The following is a 20,632-nucleotide window of genomic DNA, read 5'->3' on the forward strand; positions in this document are numbered from 1 at the left end:
AGTTGCCTTTAACCTGGAGGCCATTTCATCTGTCTCCCTCCCAGGACATGCAAGTGAAGATGATACACAGATTGACCTGTTGTGAGTGAGAGAGATCAGTAAAATGGCAGCAAAAGCAGAGAAAGAAGAAATGTTGCAAAAGATAGAGATTGTTGTTGAAAGCTAATTGCTTACAAGCACTTGCACCACTGTTGATGACTACTCGAAATCCTTCAACAATACCCTCTTTTTCAGCCACTATTTTGGCTGCATACAGCAGCTGACCCAGTATCTCTCCATGTCTTGCTTCAGCCTAGTGAGTACAAACACAGCTCATATTACTGCATTAACATACATTTGGGCTATTAAATGCTCACACACAGCATGGACAGATGATCGCAAGCAAACTCCATCTTCAAGGAGATGATAAGCACGACCAACCTAAACCTCAACTAGTTATGGCATATACCATTCATTAAGAGATCAAATGTTTGAATCTCGCACTCCACGTCATTCAACTCAAAAAGATCATAAGCATCAATATGAATCATCATAGTATTATGCCATATTGACTCCCAGTGGCAGGTCTAGAATTTCAAGTAGGGGATAGAGTACAAATGTATATAAGGTGAGAAATTTAGTTCATGAACTTCTAGTTTTGTATTTATATATAGTTCCTAAAGTTGAAAAATGTATAATAGATGTCTAGTTTTCCATTTTTGTGTTTAGTAGATTATTAAAATGCCAATTTTGCCCTTTTGAATGTAGCAGATAACAGCAGAGCCCGAGAATTGATGTGTATTCGAATCATAGGGGCTAGTAATCGACGATATCTCATGTCTCTTACATATTTGAAAATGTCAAAAATTAAATGTGATATTAGACATTAAACTTTTAATTTTGTGCACAATTGGTATGACTAGACATCTTTTTAAAACTAATGTATCAATTAGCTACAGAATTTAAAATTTAAAGTTGAAATGAATACAAAATTATTTTTTGTCCTATATAAAATGATTACTTTCTAAACATTTTTAGTATTTTGAGATCTATTAGATATAGAATGGAAGTAATTTATAAATTTATTAGATAATTTTTAAGAGACCGGAGTCAAAATTAAAAGTTTATGGATACTAGTCATAATTTTCAAATTTTAGGGATTAAAAATTAAATATTATATATATATATATATATTTAAAAAAATCCAAAGTAAAAAATTATAAATATATGTGGTGAACCACTAGCTTAAAAAATTAAATTAATACACAAATATCTATATTTATAATTTTTTTTAAAAGAAAAATAGTTGCCAAATTGAAGGCCCAATCCTTGGCTTAGTGGTACAAAATGCGTTCCTCAAGCCACTAGAGAAGAACGCTACCATATGATTTAAATGGGAAAAATATATTTAATATCAAAGAATAATTTTTTTATATTTAATGGAAAACAATATTACATAAAGGGTGGCCCCTTGATAGAACTGCCACTGTTAATTCCTGTATCATGCTTCCGATTTTCACTGACCTGTAAATGTAGTTAAAGTTGATTCTTAAGGACCAATTTTGAGGTTGTTATTTGATATCATCATCGATCCATCAGCATAATTTAACAAAATTATCAACTAATAATCAACTATTAACTATATCAGACTTCCTATCTATAAAACCTGTGACGTCGAACTGATTTTTACATTAGCTTTACCAATTAGTTTTGTAATCCATTCAAGTCCTCCAACACCTCACGGTAAGGAAATAATTGGTAATGATTAGCTGAAGCATTAAACGGGTTACATCCAAGCTAACCTTCAAGCCAAAATGAAGAGTTGCAATTCTCCATGTTCAAAAGGCACTTTATCATTCAAGAGTCACTATGAATATGAAAATCCACATTCATCCACATCTTTAATGAATTATGAACCAATTTAATTTCATGCATTTATATTTATGAGGTAGTTGAAAGGGTGTTAGATGAATTTAGTCAATTAGATGAGAGGTTGTGACCTTTCATAGTGTCTTTTCAATTAGTATAAAATAATTATGTACTTTTGTAATTTAAATGTACAAGAAGACTTTGAATTTGAATGAAATTTTCTTAGAGTTTAATCTCTCGAGCTTTGTGTTTTCTTTGAAATTTGTGTTTAGAATGCATGTTTTAGACTTTCAATCTAGATTGATCAATTAGATTGTGGAGAGTTCGAAATCTTTAAGTTAGGAATAAGTTCTCCTTTTTTCTTGATCTTTGATCAATCTTCCAAGCCTAATCTGTTTTAGTTTTTCTGGGGCTGTTAACAATTTGTTTATTGGAGGTTATTCTTATTATCATTGTGCGGGTTCACCTAGAATAAGACGAGTTCTCAAACGTGATTGAGGTAGTTCCCTTTTATCACCTTGAATTTTTACTACCAGAAAATGGAAGGAAAAAGGAAAAAGGAAAAAGAAATGCGATTGAGAAAACAGGATTACATGGTATAATAAAGGTGTTACTTTTGGAAAAATATATTTAAGTAGAACTGTATGTGATTATTCTAAATTTTAGGGCATTCAGATTCCTAGTAATGTAGATGTCAAACATCTAAAGATGTCAGACATGTGGATTTCCTACCACCAAATAGTCCATTGATGCATGAAAAATTCACCAGAAACGATAATACCGGATAACTAAACTGTTTGCTCAAAATTTGGAGGGGAAAAAAATGAAAAACACTACTATAGTTCTTTTGTGGGTAGGGTTTCACTCTTCCCCAGCCCTTAGGTTATATATCTCTTTTTTCTTTATATACACGAGTTTCTCATCAGAAATAAATAAATAAATAAAAGGAAAGAAAGAAAGAAATAAGAGAAAGGAATACTCAATATACTATTTCAGAGAAACTAAGTCTATGCAGACACACATGCCTAACAACATAATGTTGGCTGCATATGATGACTAAAGATAACATAGACTATATATATAGAGATAATAAACAAGAAGAGGAAAGAAAGAAATACCTTTCCCAGCTCTGCCAATCCATCTCTGAGCTTTGGAATGATTAATATATGAACAGGAGCCTGTGGATTTATGTCTCGAAATGCAAGGACTTTATCATCCTCATAAACAATGTCCGAAGGAATTTCCTTGGCTATTATTTTGTCAAATCTGAAGGAGAAAGGTCAAAGCATAAGGAGCTAATTAATTCCAAGAAATAGCCCAATATCAATCTAACAATCTTTTAACGTGTAGCATTGGCCCTTCCACTCAATATCTTATTGATCACTTTATTGAATGTAAACATGAATCTAGAAAAGATTAAAAAATTTCCAATATAATTCAAATTCCTCCAACTCCAAGTATGGGTAGATCAATGGAACAAGGTTTTTCAAGTTAACCAAACATCGGCTGTTTCCCAAGACTTGGTTTTCTTGTGACATGTTAGCTTTAATAATGCCATAGATTTAGACCCTAAACAGGAGAATTTGCCTAATTTCATACCTAATATTTTGAATCCAGGTAGGCAACATATCTCTTTGCTTTGTTCAAGAGTTGATAGTTATTTCACACTGGCATATGTATGTCTTGTCACAAGTGAATAAACTCCCATATTGCTAACAATTCTTCGAGCTCAATTTTAGGAGAATAAAATTTTAAGGTTTTAGCAACATCTAATCCTCACTAATTTATTAAAGACGATACATGGTTGGAGTTCCACTGTCTGCATGAGATGCAGCTGCTTTAGCAGCAACTTCTTCATTGTTTGTGATACCAGCACAAATGGTCAATCTGGAGAAAATACAATGCAACAATAAAAACTATATCAATACATGAACAACTAGATTATTGGAATAGTGGGAAAACAGAATTTTTTGTAACCTTAATAGATGGCATTATATTTATTTATAGGTGTCAGAAACAGAGATAACTGATCATTAAGTTTGCTCCAGTCCTATCTATCCTGCTACATTACATAATTGCTTTATCGTTGGTGGGGGGATAAATATTTGACAGTAACAGCTAAGATAAAGAAGTCTGAGTTAATCTAGTACACATCTTATCAAGGGACAACGACATGATTCAATTATGTTGTAAGAAAATATCAAAATCCCTGTTGAAACTTGAAATAATTCCACAAGGAATATGAATTAACATTTGTCCCATGGACAAAATATGAAGGTTGCCTGTGGTGGTTAGTAAAGAGACGACATTGACAATTTAACAGTATCCAGTGGGGGGGATAAATATTTGACAGTAACAGCTAAGATAAAGAAGTCTGAGTTAATCTAGTACACATCTTATCAAGGGACAACGACATAATTCAATTATGTTGTAAGAAAATATCAAAATCCCTGTTGAAACTTGAAATAATTCCACAAGGAATATGAATTAACATTTGTCCCATGGACAAAATATGAAGGCTGCCTGTGGTGGTTAGTAAAGAGACGACATTGACAATTTAACAGTATCCATAAAGAAGTGGGGGGGATAAATATTTGACAGTAACAGCTAAGATAAAGAAGTCTGAGTTAATCTAGTACACATCTTATCAAGGGACAACGACATGATTCAATTATGTTGTAAGAAAATATCAAAATCCCTGTTGAAACTTGAAATAATTCCACAAGGAATATGAATTAAATTTGTCCCATGGACAAAATATGAAGGCTGCCTGTGGTGGTTAGTAAAGAGACAACATTGACAATTTAACAGTATCCATAAAGAAGTGGGGGGGATAAATATTTGACAGTAACAGCTAAGATAAAGAAGTCTGAGTTAATCTAGTACACATCTTATCAAGGGACAACGACATGATTCAATTATGTTGTAAGAAAATATCAAAATCCCTGTTGAAACTTGAAATAATTCCACAAGGAATATGAATTAACATTTGTCCCATGGACAAAATATGAAGGCTGCCTGTGGTGGTTAGTAAAGAGACGACATTGACAATTTAACAGTATCCATAAAGAAGTGGGGGGGATAAATATTTGACAGTAACAGCTAAGATAAAGAAGTCTGAGTTAATCTAGTACACATCTTATCAAGGGACAACGACATGATTCAATTATGTTGTAAGAAAATATCAAAATCCCTGTTGAAACTTGAAATAATTCCACAAGGAATATGAATTAACATTTGTCCCATGTACAAAATATGAAGGCTGCCTGTGGTGGTTAGTAAAGAGACGACATTGACAATTTAACAGTATCCATAAAAGAATGTTGTAATAACTGACCATAACTAGATATAGATTATAACCATTGTCCCCAGCTACCATTGCCTTAAATTTACAACTAACTCCCACAGAAATGCTATGGTTACCAACTTACCAATCATGGATAACGGATTTATCATTTAAAATTTATTCCTTCATTCTATGACGATCCAAATTATCACATTATCTACACATCACAGTACTCCAGTCATGAAATTATCTCATCTCACCATTGCAAAGCATCTTGAAATTCACAAACCACAGGAGAATCGTTTGTCTTCATACTACCATTTAAAGATCCCACAGAGCCTTAGCTACATGGCCACTTGTAGCCTTATAGACTTATTAACTCAATTTCATTCTGCTTCTAAGTCAAAACGGCTAATACTTCAGTTCCCCAATCAACCCACACACTAGATGTAGGAAAAATTCAAAATAATGAGGTAAACATCTTTTTCAAGATATCAAGTTTGATGTAACAGAACCCCATTTCCATGAGACAGATTGAAGATTCCATCCCTTTTGAAGAAAACTAGACAATCTTCTATTGTCAACGATGAGATATTTTAAACTTACTAGACATAGAAACTAAAAAGCCTCTCATACATATTTCAACGATTGGGAGGAAGAAAACACAACAGTTATGGATAATATTTCTTCCCTCCCCTATATTACAGTCGAAATAAACCAAACCCATAAAAAGGAATCGCTTGATTTTCAACATAATCCTTGTAAGAACATAGAAAATGGGTTGTCTACCTTCGAGAGCGAGTGCGAAGTGGGAGGAGAAAAGCCGTGAAATGGTTGCTGGAATGTTTCAATTTCGCGGTGACCAATGTTCTTGTAGCCGTAGCTATACATTGCCTGCCGGTTTCATACGAAAACAAACAATTCCACAATTCATTGAGCTAAAGAGATACAAGAAAGAGAGGATAGGAAGGAAGGGAAAAAAAAGCACCTTAAGAAAGATGTCCCTGCAGCCATTGGGCTTCTCAATCAACCAGAGTGGCCAAAATTTCAAGGAGTGTTTAACAAACGGTTGATGGGTTAGGTTCAATTCAGGGGTACGCCGGATAAATGATCCAATTTTGGAGGAAAAAATTGATATTTGTCCCAATGAGTTTGTTTACGTTAAATTTTGGTAAAATTACCAAAAAGAAACTTCACGAACATGGAACAAGTTTTTTTTTTCCCTTTTCTTTCTTTCTCTTTTACTTTCACCCTTGTACTCTCACTCCCTTTCCTCTCATAGATAGTTCTCTTCCCTTCCTATGTATTTCGCTCTCTTATTTTCACTTTTGCACTCCCACTCTATAACACAAACTAAATAGAGAGAAGGAGACAAAGATGCTTGTGTGAACACGACAGAGCTCGTGCATAGTCACATCGAAGTTAATCGCACCAAAGAAGAAAAGCAGTGGAAGGAGAAGAAAAAGAAATAAGGGTAATTTTGTAAAACTACTTCATGACGAGGTAAGCAAAAGGTCAAAATCCTTGACTTTTAAAAAGTATGTCAAAAATCATTTTGAGCCTTCAAAAAAAAAAAAACTGCATTGACCTATTTTAGAGGTTCAATACGAAAAATGTCCCACTTTTTAAAAATATTGATAATTATCTTTTTTTTCTCCCTTTTCTCTTCTTCTTCCCAATGGGTTTCCGCGTGATTTTTTTTCTTCTCTTCTTCTTCCTCTTGTTCTCCAATGGTTTTTTTTTTCTTTTTTCTTCTTCTCTTTTTCTTCCTATTATTCTATGATGGTTTGCACAAAGGTTCTTTTCTTCCTCTTTCTCTTCTCTAGTGAGACTAGGAGACAATTAAATAGAGGAGAGCAATATGTGATAGAAGGAAATGAAAAGAGGGATTGAGCGAAAAGCGATGATTTAGTTTTGGTAATTTCAGCTAGTGTTGACGTTAGCAAAAGATAAAAAGAAACTCTCATTTTCAAAAAGCGAGGCAAATCTCATATTTTCCTCTCAATTTGGATCATCAATCCCCTTCAAAATGGGTCTTTTAATCAATTTCCCCTCAATTTTGGCTTTGAGGTTGGTTTTTGCATATCTTTTCTTGTTCTTTCTAAAGAGAGCTTTCTCCAAATAAACCTAATTACAAAATTGTCAATTTTCTTATTTGTTACATGAATGGCTTGATAGACTACTAGTTTACCAAAAGTATTACATAATTTACTTTTTTATCCCTTCTTATCATTCTTTTTTTCTTAAGAAGTATTTATAATAATATTAATATCATCAGAATACACAAGTATGAAAAGTTTCTCATGCTATTAACTTCCCAAAATGGTCTTGTTTTCAAAACCTAAGCAAAATTTCTCAAAAAGTTTGAAAATATTTGGCTGTATAAATGAAAGCAAGAATCGACAAGAAGTCTTGAAGGAAAACAAAAGGTATATTTGATATATAAAACACAATATATTCTATATACAATGGAATTTTCTAGAAGTAAACTAGGTGAATTTGATAATTACAAGAACAAGATAATTTGTACAATATATCATCTTATGTACCGAACAATATATGTGATGTGTATTTATATTTTTCATTATATTACCAATATATTTGACATATATTTGAGATTTAATAGAGGTGTGATTGACTTTTATCTAGGAATCTCGAATAAAATAAATCAAATATTTTAAAAGGGAAAGAAACATTAATTTGAAATATACTACGTTACATGAGTATCAGCTGAGGTTAATAAATAACAAAAACAAAGTCAAAATTTTAAAACGATGTTACTAAGGAAAAATTAATTATTTAAAAATGTTGATTATGTTGGGGTTGATGCCTTAGATCTCGTAGGATCCTGTAGTTTGTAAACATCTGTATGAACAAACTTTTGGTGATTTATAATGTGAGATATTTTTCACTTCAGTCTATGAAATATGAGATATTTTAGTTGCATTAACCACAAACCAATAAACTAAGATCCCTAGTTATCGTTGTAACTTAAGCATGTATGTGGAGACATACAAGTGGATCGTGCTTTAAGTGATAACCTAAATGGTTTGTAGTATATGGATAAAGGAGGGAAACCTTATCCTAGTGACGCTACGAGTGTGGTCCACTTTGTAGGTATTATAAGTATTGTAAAGTGCTACAAATGGTCTGATCCTGACCCATGTATTAGACGTGCGAGTGGGGATGTTCTATACAAAGGAGTTTGTATAAGACCGGACCACAAAATGTTTAGTCTCATTATATAACACCATTCATGACAGAGACTTTCATTTCACTAGGAAGACCATAGGTAACATGACCTTAATCCTGAGTGAGTTGGGAACTTCTGCCTATGAGGGCGATCCTTTGATTTGCATGGATGCGAGTGGTCAGATCGCCGACTCAAACATACTACTTTAGGGATTCATTTGATTGGGGAGCTGGGAACTCAACTACACAAGACAGAATTCACTCTTTCCCCAAAGCAGGGGTAAGTAGATAAATTGCTCCCTTAAGGACTGATTCCGAGGCTTGAACAATGTAGCACCACACCTTCTCTTGGCCCGAAAAGAGTTTACTCATAGTGGGACTATGATGTATTGTTCATTAAAGGAATCAGTGGTACTTAGGGAGTTAGATGTAACTATAGGGGCAAAACGGTAAATTAGCCCAACTGTACTTACGAACGATTTGTGAAGGGTCATCGTACTGTTGATTGGTTATATCAGATGGATACAAAAATATATCTGTAGCGCGAAGAGTGCAGCTGTCGATCTTTAGTGAAATGTATGACAATTAACAGATGATGGATATCATGATTAAAGAGTTTAGTCAGTTATTCACGTACTGTTGGAGCTTCAAACTACAAGTCTATAAGGTCCCCTTGGTAGCTCTATAGATTCATGTTGAGAATTAGTTTTTGGATTAGTTTAAGTGTTCAAATTAACAAGAGGAAATTTGATTATATATGATATAATTAAATTGATTCAATTATATGTGATATAATTGATTTAATATATTTGATATATTATTTGAGGAATTAATATAAATATGATTTATATCAAATGCCATAAAGGAGAAAAATAACTATGGTTTATATATTACATGAGATGTGACATTAAAACTATAGATTATAAATATAATATGATAAATTAGTTATTACATTTATTTATAATAAATTAATTATATGATAATTGATTTTCGGTTTTTTCTCATTATAACCGACTTAGTGGAAAATTGTAATAAGTTTTTGGTAAGGGTAACTGATGGATAAAATGAAAATTGTTTTCATTTTTTCAAATCCAACGCGTATAAAGAAAAATGTTATACAATAGCCTTGAGAGATAAACGATCAAGGAACGGGTATACTATATAATAGCTATGAAGGAAATTAGACATGAGGATTTCCATGAGCAGTTGAATGATCGTTCCAAATTCCATTTATATTTGAACATACACAATTATAGTCAAGAAACGGAAACTAACAGGTCATGCACAATACGAAATTACAGCATGCTTTAAGATCATCAGGGGATAGAATATCATACCTTTGAAGAGTCATTCTTCAAACTTCCTCAATCACAAATGCTTGTTCAATCTCCAAGACAGCAACACACGAACGCTCGAACACAACGACCATAACACAGCACGATCAACAATAACCACCACACGGATAATGCAAGCACACAACGAATAGCCTAAAAAACCTTGAACTCAGTCGAGTTGAGTGAGGACACCACCACAATGGTTACCTTGGTATTCTCAGTGTGAGAATCTAGAAGTGTGGGCTCTGTGTGGACTTGGTTAGAGGAAAAGACAAGAGGAACAACAATCGTGTAGATGATTGAGCAAGTAGGAGATGAGAAGTGTCTATCGTATACACGAATGCTCAATCGTGTAGAAGAAGGCAACCTATCATATAGATAATGCCCTGCGATCGTTTAGCTATAGCTAAATGAACTATCGTATAGTAACACTCCACAATCGTTTAGTCTTTCTAGCAGCTATCGTTTAGTGAAACCATTTCATTGACATCATCTCTGTGAGTTCTTTCTGAATTAAGCAACTCTCTAAATTTAGGAAAATATTTTTTCCTTTTATCTCATGGTTACCATAAAACCACCAATAACCTCCCACTCAATTGATTATTAGAGAAAAAGAGATAATATTCAAAAATTAATATTATTATAAATATATATGATAACCAACATACCATATTTTTCATCTCATGAAACATATAAACCATAGCTCTTTTTCTATTTTATGGTACTTAATGTAAATCACATTTACATTAATCCTCTACTGATACATCACACTGAGTGTATCATACATAGTCTAATTTCCTCTTGTCAGTTTGAATATTTCAAATCAACACCAAGAACTGATTCTCAACTTGAATTCATTGAGCTACCAAAGGGACCTTATGAACCTGTAGCTTAAAGCTCCAATGGTACGTGAATAACTGACTAAACTCTTTAGTCACGGGATCCACCATCCGTTAATTGTCGGGCACTCCACTAAAGACTGGCAGCTGTACTCTCCTTACTACAGATATATTTTGTGTCCATATCAACCAATCAACAGTGCAATAACCCTCACAGATTGCTCGTAAGTATAGTTGGGCCAATATACCACTTTGCCCCTGTAGTTACATCTAACTTCTTAAGTACCACTGATCCCTCTAATGAACATAAGTCATAGTGCTACTATGACTGAGTTCTCTCTTCTAAAGAGAAGTTGTGGCCACTATGTTCAAGACCTAGAATCAGCCCTTAAGGGAGAAATCTATCTACTTACCCATGTTTCGGGGAAGGAGTGAATTTCGTCTTGTGTAACTGAGTTCCCAGCTTCTAAATCAGACAAATCCCCAAAAAGGTAGGCACGTTGAGTTGGCAATCCGGCCACTCTCACCCATACTAATCAAAGGACCGCCCTCAAAGGTAGGAGTTCCCAAAACACTCAGGATTAAGGTCATGTCACCTATGGTCATTTAGGTGAGATGTAAGTCTCAAGTATCAACGACGTTATATAAAGAAATTAGTCATCTCGTGGTCCGGTCTTATACAAACTCTTTGCATAGGACACACCCGCTTGCATGTCTCCACATGAATGATCAGGATCTACCATCTGTAGTAGTTCACAACACTTGTAAATCTCTACGAAGCGGGTCGTATCTGTAGTGTCACCAAGATCAGGTATCCCTCCTTGATCCTTATACTACAGACCTTTTTAGGTTATCACTTAAGGCATGTTCCACTTGTATATCTCATATACATGCTTAAGTTTACATACAATAATCATGGAGCTTTGTTTATTGGATATGAGTAAATGGAAAATTAAATAACTCTTATTTTATTCATAACAATGTGTTCAGTTTACAAACTACGAGGGAAGAAAATAATGCATACCTTCTTGATAACGCATCAACCACCACATTATCCTTACCTTTCTTATAATGAATGACATATGGAAATGTCTCAATGAACTCTACCCATTTAACTTTGTTTGGCTTTTGAGGAACTTCAAGCTTTCATGATTCGTGTGGATGACAAACTCTTTTAGCCACAAGTAATATTTCCAAACTTGCAAAGCCCTTACAAGTGCATGTAATTCCTTATCATATGTGGGGTAGCTAAGTTTTGCTCCATTTAGTTTCTCACTAAAGAACATGACTGGCCTCTTTTCTTGCATCAAAACAACTCCAAACCCTATCTCACTTGCATCACATTCAACTTCAAAAGATTGGTCAAAGTTAGGTAAAGCAAGACAAGATGCATTAGTCAATTTATCTTTCAATTCATTGAATGCATTTTCTTGCTTTTCTTTCCATTCAAATTTCACATTCTTTTTAACAAGTTCATTCAATGGTGAGATTATGCTATTGAAATCCTCAATAAACCTCCTATAAAAACTAGCCAAACCATGAAAAGATCTCACCTTGGTTGCATTGGTGGGTGTTGGCCACTCTCAAATAGCCTTGACCTTTTCTTCATCAAATTTCACCCCATCCTTTCCAACAATGAATCCTAAGAAATTGACTTGGTCTAGACAAAAACTACTTTGAAATTGGCATAAATCTTTTCTTCTCTAAGTTTAAGTAAAATTATCTTGACATGCAAAATATGTTCATTCAAATTTTTAGAGTAAACAAGAATATCATCAAAGTAAACCACAACAAATTTTCCATTGTATTCTCTCAAAACGTGATTCATTAGCCTCCTAAAAGTACTTGGTGCATTAGTAAGACGAAATGGCATAACAAGCCACTCATAAAGAGCAAATTTTGTTTTGAAAGCCATTTTCCACTCATCTCCGACATGCATTTGAATTTGATGGTAACCACTTTTAAGATCAATTTTTGAAAACAAGTTTGCACCATGTAATTCATCTAGCATGTCATCCAATCTAGGACTAGGATGTTGATACTTTACTGTTATTTGTTGATGGCTCGACAATCAACACACATCCTCAATGTTCCATCTTTTTTGGGTACTAAAATGACTAGAACCAAACAAGGACTCATGCTTTCTCAAACATAACCTTTATCTATGAGTTCTTCCACTTGCCTTTGAATTTCCTTGGCCTCGATTGGATTGATTTTTTAGGCCGCCATATTTGGAAGTGTTTTCCCGTGTATGAAGTCAATTTTGTGCTCAATTCTTCTTAAAGGAGGTAGACCCGTAGGTGCATCTTCATATAGAAACATGTCATTAAATTCCTACAAAAGAGATTTAAAAGCACTAGTCAAACCATCATTAGAGTTAGGTTTAGTTATTAAACACATTCCTTTGCACATAAGTACAAAGTTTGGTGCTTCGAATGAAAACATATTCCTCTCTTCCCCCTTTCTCATAACCAAACTCACACTCTTCTTTTTTCCTCAAAATCACTCTTTTTTTTTCTTTTGGTTTTCACTCACCTTTTGCCCCTCACTTTTCTCTTTATTTTCGCTCTTCTCCTTTAACTTACCTTTTTCTCTCCTCTCTTGATCCTCAAATTCTTTTCTTTTCTTTTCTAATTTCACTTGATCGCATTGTACTTCATATGGAGATAATGGACGCAATAAACTGAAGGAAATCGAATTCAAGATTTCCATGAGCAGCGGAAATAAGATTATTCCAAATCACAATCATGAATGAACAATACAAATTACAGTCGTACAGAAACAAGCGGTTATACAATTAATATAGAAATTACAGCATGAAAAACTACAAATGCACAAAGAGAAAGCTCTACGAACATTTGAAGATGCGTCTCCATGCTCCTTTGCGCACGACCGCTCGAACAATAGCAACCTCGAATGCTCGATCTACATAATCGCAACACTGCACGAACACTCCGCGCTCGTCCTCAACAATCGCCTCAACCACGAACTCCTCAGCAACAGCACGAACGGCCTCCATAGCACCTCGATGGTGTCAAGTTGAGTATGACACCACCAACAAGGCTACCTTGGTATTCTCGGTGTGAGAATCCAAAGCGTGGGCTCTGTTCGGACTTGGTATGAGGCAGATGAAGGAGGAAACACCGATCGTGTACACGACTGGGCAAGTGGGGAGATGGCGGAGACCTATCATATAGGTCGATGCTCAATCATTTAGCTAAAGCTATGCGATCATCTAGCAAAAGCTATGTGATCGTTTAGCTCATCGTTTAGCTCGGTCTGTCACCTAGAAACACTACACGATCGTTTACTTTGGGCAAGCGATCGTCTAGCAAAAGTTATGTGATCGTTTGGTAAATACTGGACGATCGTTTAGCTAGCCCAAGCTGTTGTTTAGTAAATCTGTATTTACTTGACAACTTCATGAGATTCTTTTTGCCGAGAGAAATCTCAAAAAACTTTTTATGAAAACTTTTTCAATAGTTACTAAAATTAGAAAACTATTTTTCTTTTATCTCACGGTTACCATGAAAATCCAATAACCACCCACTCAATTGGTTATTAAAGAAAAAGAATTAATTATCCAATAATTAATATTATTATAAATATAAATGATAACCAACTTATCATACTATATTTATAACCTATAGTTTTAATATTTCATCTCATGAAACATATAAACCATAGTTCATTTTCTATTCCATGTTACTTAATGTAAATCTAATTTACATCAATCTTCCATTAGATGTATCTCATACATTATACCGATTATATCATATATAATAAAAAATACATTTTGTCAATTTGAACATTTCAAATCAACACCAAGAACTGATCCTCAACTGAATCCATTGAGCTACCAAGGGGATCTTATGGGCCTATAGCTCGAAGCTCTAATGGTACGTAAATAATTGACTAAATTTTTTAGTCACGGGATCCACCATCCATTAATTTTCAGGCACTCCACTAAAGACCGACAGTTGAACTCTCCTTACCACAGATATATTATGTGTCCATCTTAACCAATCAGCAGTGCGACAACCATTCACAGATCGCTCGTAGGTACAGTTGGGCCAATAACTGTTATGCCCCCTATAGTTATATATGTCTTCTTAAGTACCACTAATCCCTCTAATGAACATAAGTCATAGTCCTACTATGACTGAGTTTTTTCTTCCAAAGAGAAGTTGTGGCCACTATGTTCAAGCCTCATAATCAACTCTTAAAGGAGCAATCTCTCTACTTATCCCTGTTTAGGGAAAGGAGTGAATTCTATCTTGTGGATTGAGTTCCTAGCTCCCAGTTCAGACAAGTCCCCAAAAAGGTAGGCATGTTGAGTTGGCAATCTTGCCACTCTCACCCATACTAATCAAAGGACCGCCTTCAAAGGAAAGAGTTCCCAAGACACTCAGGATTGAGATCATGTCACCTTGGTCGTTTAAGTGAGATGCAAGTCTCTGGTATCAACGGCGTTATATACAGAGTCTAGTCATCTCGTGGTCCAGGTCTTATACAAACTCTTTGTATAGGACACCCTCACTCGCACATCTCCACATAAATGGTCAGGATCTACCATCTGTAGTAGTTTACAACACTTGCAAACCTCCACAAAGTGGGTCGTACCCATAGTGTCACCAGGATCAAGTATCCCACTTAATCCTTATACTACATACCTATTTAGGTTATCACTTAAGGCATGATCCACTTGTATATCACATATACATGCTTAAGTTCATATAAGATAACTAAGGAGCTTTGTTTATTGGATATGAGTAAATGCTAGAATTAAATAACACTTATTTTATTCATTAAACAATGTGTATCTTTACAAAAAAACGAGACTCCAAGAGAATTAGGATACCAATGCCAACATAAACTTCTTCCCATTCAAAGTAAATGTATACTTGTTCAACAAACCATCATATGTGACTTCTCTATCATATTGCCAAGGTCGGCCCAATAACATATCACCCGCATGCATAGGTACTACATCGTAAAGAACCTTATCCTTATATCTTCCCAAAGTAAAAGAAATAAGAACTTGGGAGTTTACTTTCAATTCTTCTTTGTTTGTTAACGATTGAAGTTTATATGGTTTTGGATATGGACGAGTAGTGAGTCGGAGTCTTTTTACAAGAAAACTACTTACTACATTTGTGCAACTTCTAATATCAATCATCAAGCCACGTGGGGTTCCTTCAATCAAGCACCTTGTGTGAAACAAGTTCTCCCTTTGATCTTCAACTTCTCCTCCTTGATCTGCACATTAAGTACTCTTCTTGCAACTAAGGATATGGAGTTACCTTCTTCAATGTACTCACCATCAAAGGCTTCAGATTCTTCCTCAAGTTGGCCTCCTTGTTCATTACATTCATCTTCCGAATCAATAATTCCATTTCTTACGACCATGATTTTTTTATTGACATAATCTTTGTTCATGTGCTCAAATCCTTTGCACTTCCAACATTGAATAGAACTAGATTTCTCTCTTTCCTCCTTTAAAGCTTCATTCTTTTTAGTATAGGTGCTCCCAACTTCCACTCTTTTAAGAGCCACAAACTTCACTTTTGTTGCACCCTATTCACAAAACCATCCTTGTTCCAAATATTAAAATTTGAAAAGGTATTAGCTTTAGAATTATATCTCTTAGAATGTTCCTTTTCTTCTTTCAGTTGTTCTTCAATTTTGATTGCATAATGATACATATGTTCCAAGTATAGTTGTGGATATCTATTAGATGAGCAACTTCTCGATTTAAACCATCAAGGAATCTAGACAAGGTGTCTTCTTCTTCTTCTTCTCGAATATTTTCTCTTTCCATCAAAGTTTCCATCTCTTGACAATATTCAGCTACACTTTTCATTTCCTGCCTCAAAACTTACAATTTAGTTCTCAAATCTCTTTTATAATATTTTGGAACATACCTTTTTCTCATGGCTTCTTTAAGTACTTCCTAAGTTTCAATGGGATCCTCTTTTTTCCTCATTCTCTCGGATTTAAGATGTTGATACCAATTTCCCGCATGGTTAGTGAATTCGGCAATGGCAAGTCTCATCTTCTTATTTTCACTAAATGTGTTGCAATCAAACACATGTTCTATCTTCCTTTCCCATTCCAAGTATGCCTCTGCATCCGACGTTCCAAAAAATGGTGGAATTTTGAGCTTGACTCCACTATTTCTATCTTTATGGATTCTTTCTCCTCGTCTAAGGTGCATATTATTTCTTCCTCTTCCTCTCATGTTTCTTCTTCCTCCAATTTGTTTTTCTTGTTCAACTAAGTCAATTACTCCCTCATTTTCTTATAAGACTCTTTGTTTTTGTGCCCTCCTTTCTTTCTTATCTTCCCTCATCATTTCCATCATGCCTTGAATGGCTTGAAGAATAGCCATAGTAGTATCTTGTACTTGTGGTACTCCTTCACCTTGTGACATTTTAAAGTTAGTAATAAAAGGACCTCACCACACTTCTCACCAATTTCACTCAAGAACACTCGTGTTTATCACTCAAGGGTAGGCTTTTGGTACTAGGTCAAAGATGTAAGGGTTGACTTATATTTTTTGTGCAATCTCATTAAAAGTTTGATAAAAACCAATTCAAAATGATCACTCTCACAAACATAGACTAGAGTAACTAAATGAAGGAAATTGGACATGAGGATTTTCATGAGCAGCGGAATGATCGTTCCAAATTTCATTCGTATTTGAACATACACAATTACATCAAGAAATGGAAACATACAGGCTATGCACGAAATGAAATTACAGCATGCTTCATAATACGATCAAGGGAAAGAATATACATACCTTTGAAGACTCATCTTCAATCTCCCTTGATCCTGAACGCTCATTCAATCAGCAAAACAGCAATCACGAATGCTCGAACACTACGACCGCAACACAGCACGATCACAAACACAACGAGCGGCCTCCAAAAACCTCAAACTATGTCGAGTTGAGTACGACACCACCATAATGGCTACCTTGGTATTCTCGATGTGAGAATCCAGAAGTGTGAACTCTGTGTGAACTTGGTTAAAGGAAGAGATCGAAGGAAGAACAATCGTGTAAACGATTAAGCAAGTGGGAGATGACAAAGGTCTATCGCATAGACGATGCCCAATCGTTTAACAAATGTTATATGGTCGTTTAGCAAAAGCTCCGCAATTGTTTAACTAAAAGCCAGCTGAGTGAACTATTGCATAGTGTCACTCCATGATCAGTCTCTCTTCAGCTATCGTTTAGTGAATCTAATCTACTTGACAGCCAACCGTGAGTAATTTCCCAGAAAAGAAACTCTCAATTCAACAATTTTCGCAAATCTACTAAATTTAGGAAAACATTTTTCTTTTTATCTCACGATTACCATGAAACCACCAATAACCTCCCACTCAATTGATTATTAGAGAAAAAAATATAATTATCCAATAATTAATATTATTATAAATATATATGATAACTAACTTATCATAGTATATTTATAACTTATAGTTTTAATATTTCATCTCATGAAACATATAAACTAAAGCTCTTTTTCTATTTCATGGTACTTAATGTAAATCTCATTGACATTAATCCATTTGATGTATCTCATAAACTACACCAATAATATCATGTATAATTGAATTACCTCTTGTCAATTTGAACATTTCAAATCAACACCAAGAACTAATTCTCAACTTGAATCTATTGAGCTACCAAGGGGACCTTATAGACCTATAGCTCGAAGCTCCAACGGTACGTGAATAACTGATTAAATTCATTAGTCACGGGATCCACCATCCATTAACTACCAGGCACTCCACTAAAGACTGGTAGTTGAACTTTCCTTACTACAGATATATTATGTGTGCATATCAACCAATCAACAGTGCGATAACCCTTCACAGACTGCTCATAAGTACAGCTGGGCTAATAATCATTATGCTCCTATAGTTATATCTAACTCCTTAAATACCATTGATCCCTCTAATGAACATAAGTCATAGTCCTACTATGACTGAGTCCTCTCTTCCAAAGAGAAGCGGTGGCCACTATGTTCAAGTCCCAAAATTAGCCCTTAAGGGAGCAATCTATCTACTTACCCCTGTTTTGGGGAAGAAGTGAATTCTATCTTGTGTAACTGAGTTCCCAGCTCCCATCAGACAAATTCCCAAAAAGGTAGGCATGTTGAGTTGGCAATCTGGCCATTCTTACCTACACTAATCAAAGGATCGCCCTCAAAGGCAGGAGTTCCCAAAACACTCAGGATTGAAGTCATGTCACCTATGATCGTTTAGGTGAGATGTAAGTCTCCAGTATCGACGACGCTATATACAGAGACTAGTCATCTCGTGGTCTGGTCTTATATAAACTCTTTGTATAGGACACCCTCATTCGCATGTCTCCACATGAATGGTCAGGATCTACCATCTGTAGTAGTTCACAACACTTGCAAACCTCTACAAAGCGGGTCGTATCCATAGTGTCACCAGGATCAGGTATCCCTCCTTAATCCTTATACTACAGACCTATTTAGGTTATCACTTAAGGCATGATCCACTTGTACATCTCATATACATGCTTAAGTTTACATACAATAACCATGGAGCCTTGTTTATTAGATATGAGTAAATGCCAAATAAAATAACACTTATTTTATTCATAATAATGTGTACAGATTACAAACTACGAGACTCCAGGAGAATTAGGACACCAATCCCAACACTAAACTTATGCTAAAAAAATACAAATATGAATTTTTTTTTCCAAATGAATGACAAAAAACTTTCATGTGCTTTGGATCTTTGATTTCTTTTCTTTTTCTTTTTCTTCTTCTTTTTTATTTTTTTATTTTTTGCTTTTTTTTATTTTTTTTCTTGTTGACTTTTTTTTTTAATAATCCAAGAGCTGATTTGAAGAAGTTTTCAAGACAATTTGTAGTATGTCTTGTAGTACAAGATGTAAGAAATTGCTTTGGAGAAAAAAAATGAAATAAAGTAAAGATAACACCTCTAAAGTCGGCCAAGAACGATGAAAAAATACTCTTATACCAAATGATAAGCGCCCGCGATGCTTGTTGGATGCAACGCTAGAGGTCTTTCTAGGATCCTTGCAAACACTCACAAAGAAAGCTAACTTAGATAAAAACTTAGAATCTATGATGGTCACTCTTAGATCCTCAGACAACTCATTCTAGAATTAGCTTAATCAAGACTAATCCAATGAATTGATTTAAACATCAAATCTAAAGCAAGATTTGAAAGAAACGGACAACACCAAAAGGTTGAATAAGCACAAGATTTTTTACTATGGGTAATCTAAGTTTTGAAGAGCAATACAAGCCATTTTGTAGGCCACATGGTCGTCGATAGACCAAGAAACTCAAAAGTCATTCAAATACAATTAATTGCAAATTGTAGAAAATAACACCTAGAAACTTTAAACTTAATTGCATACTAAATTATAAGTCAAAATGCAAAACTAGAAATGAATAAAGTCTTCAAATTACCTTAAATATCTCCTCTAGAAGGCGGCAAAGTAGATGTGCATGTTTGGCTAGGTTTGATATCACATTTCCCCATGCAGTGCACACTTGACAGTCTTTTCTTCACAAAATCTGCACATTTTTTACCACAGTGTCATCTTCCAAACTATAGGACTTTTCTAGTGTCATCTTCATGTCTCTTTACTCATTGAACTAACATTATATAAAACTTTGGTCTCAAAATTATTTGTCAGTTCTAGTGAATTTACTAATTTTTTAAGATGTAATGTGAATGCCTCTTGAATCTTCTTTGTCTTACTTCTTATAATTGGTCATTTAGGTACATGTAATGGTTCAATGGTTGAATTCACATCATCGTTTGGGGTCCGTCTAAAGTCTTAACTCACTGTGGCAAGCGTTAGTTTGTTACCTTTATAGATGACCATACTTGGTTAACTTGGCTTTATTTGTTAACAAAAAAAGTCTGAAGTAAAAGAAATGTTTGTTCAATTTTAAATTATGATTGAGACTCAATTTCAAACTAAAATTTGAATTCTTCAATCTGATAACGATATTGAATATTTCAATGAATAATTAACCAATTTTTTTTTACAAGATAAGGGCATGTTTCATCAAGTTGTTTGTCGTGATACACTACAGTAGCATGGT

At 34.5% G+C, this 20,632-nt stretch overlaps 1 protein-coding gene across 1 annotated transcript; it reads right to left on the reverse strand.

Annotated features, from left to right (window-relative positions):
* On the reverse strand, positions 1 to 6,580 carry LOC120083841 (14 kDa zinc-binding protein). Its single transcript, XM_039039730.2, has 6 exons — positions 6,123 to 6,580; positions 5,924 to 6,028; positions 3,649 to 3,735; positions 2,967 to 3,114; positions 175 to 292; positions 1 to 76 (listed from the first exon to the last, which is right to left on the reverse strand). The coding sequence occupies exons 1-6, from the start codon at positions 6,146 to 6,148 to the stop codon at positions 9 to 11; spliced, it is 552 nt and encodes a 183-aa protein (XP_038895658.1). The 5' UTR covers positions 6,149 to 6,580; the 3' UTR covers positions 1 to 8.
* Positions 6,581 to 20,632: the final 14,052 nt, after the last annotated feature.

This window comes from Benincasa hispida, chromosome 8 (assembly GCF_027475165.1).
Source record: "Benincasa hispida cultivar pf3 chromosome 8, pf3_genome.v1.1, whole genome shotgun sequence".
Taxonomy (NCBI): domain Eukaryota; kingdom Viridiplantae; phylum Streptophyta; class Magnoliopsida; order Cucurbitales; family Cucurbitaceae; genus Benincasa; species Benincasa hispida.

Bases quoted from the DNA above. Each gene is read 5' to 3' on its own strand.
- LOC120083841 (XM_039039730.2), bottom strand. From the start codon at position 6,148: ATGGCTGCAGGGACATCTTTCTTAAG. The intron at 3,736-5,923 runs GTAGACAACCCA...TATTTTCTCCAG, and splicing joins CTTCGCACTCGCTCTCGAAG to ATTGACCATTTGTGCTGGTA. The intron at 293-2,966 runs GTATTTCTTTCT...TGTACTCACTAG, and splicing joins GATTGGCAGAGCTGGGAAAG to GCTGAAGCAAGACATGGAGA.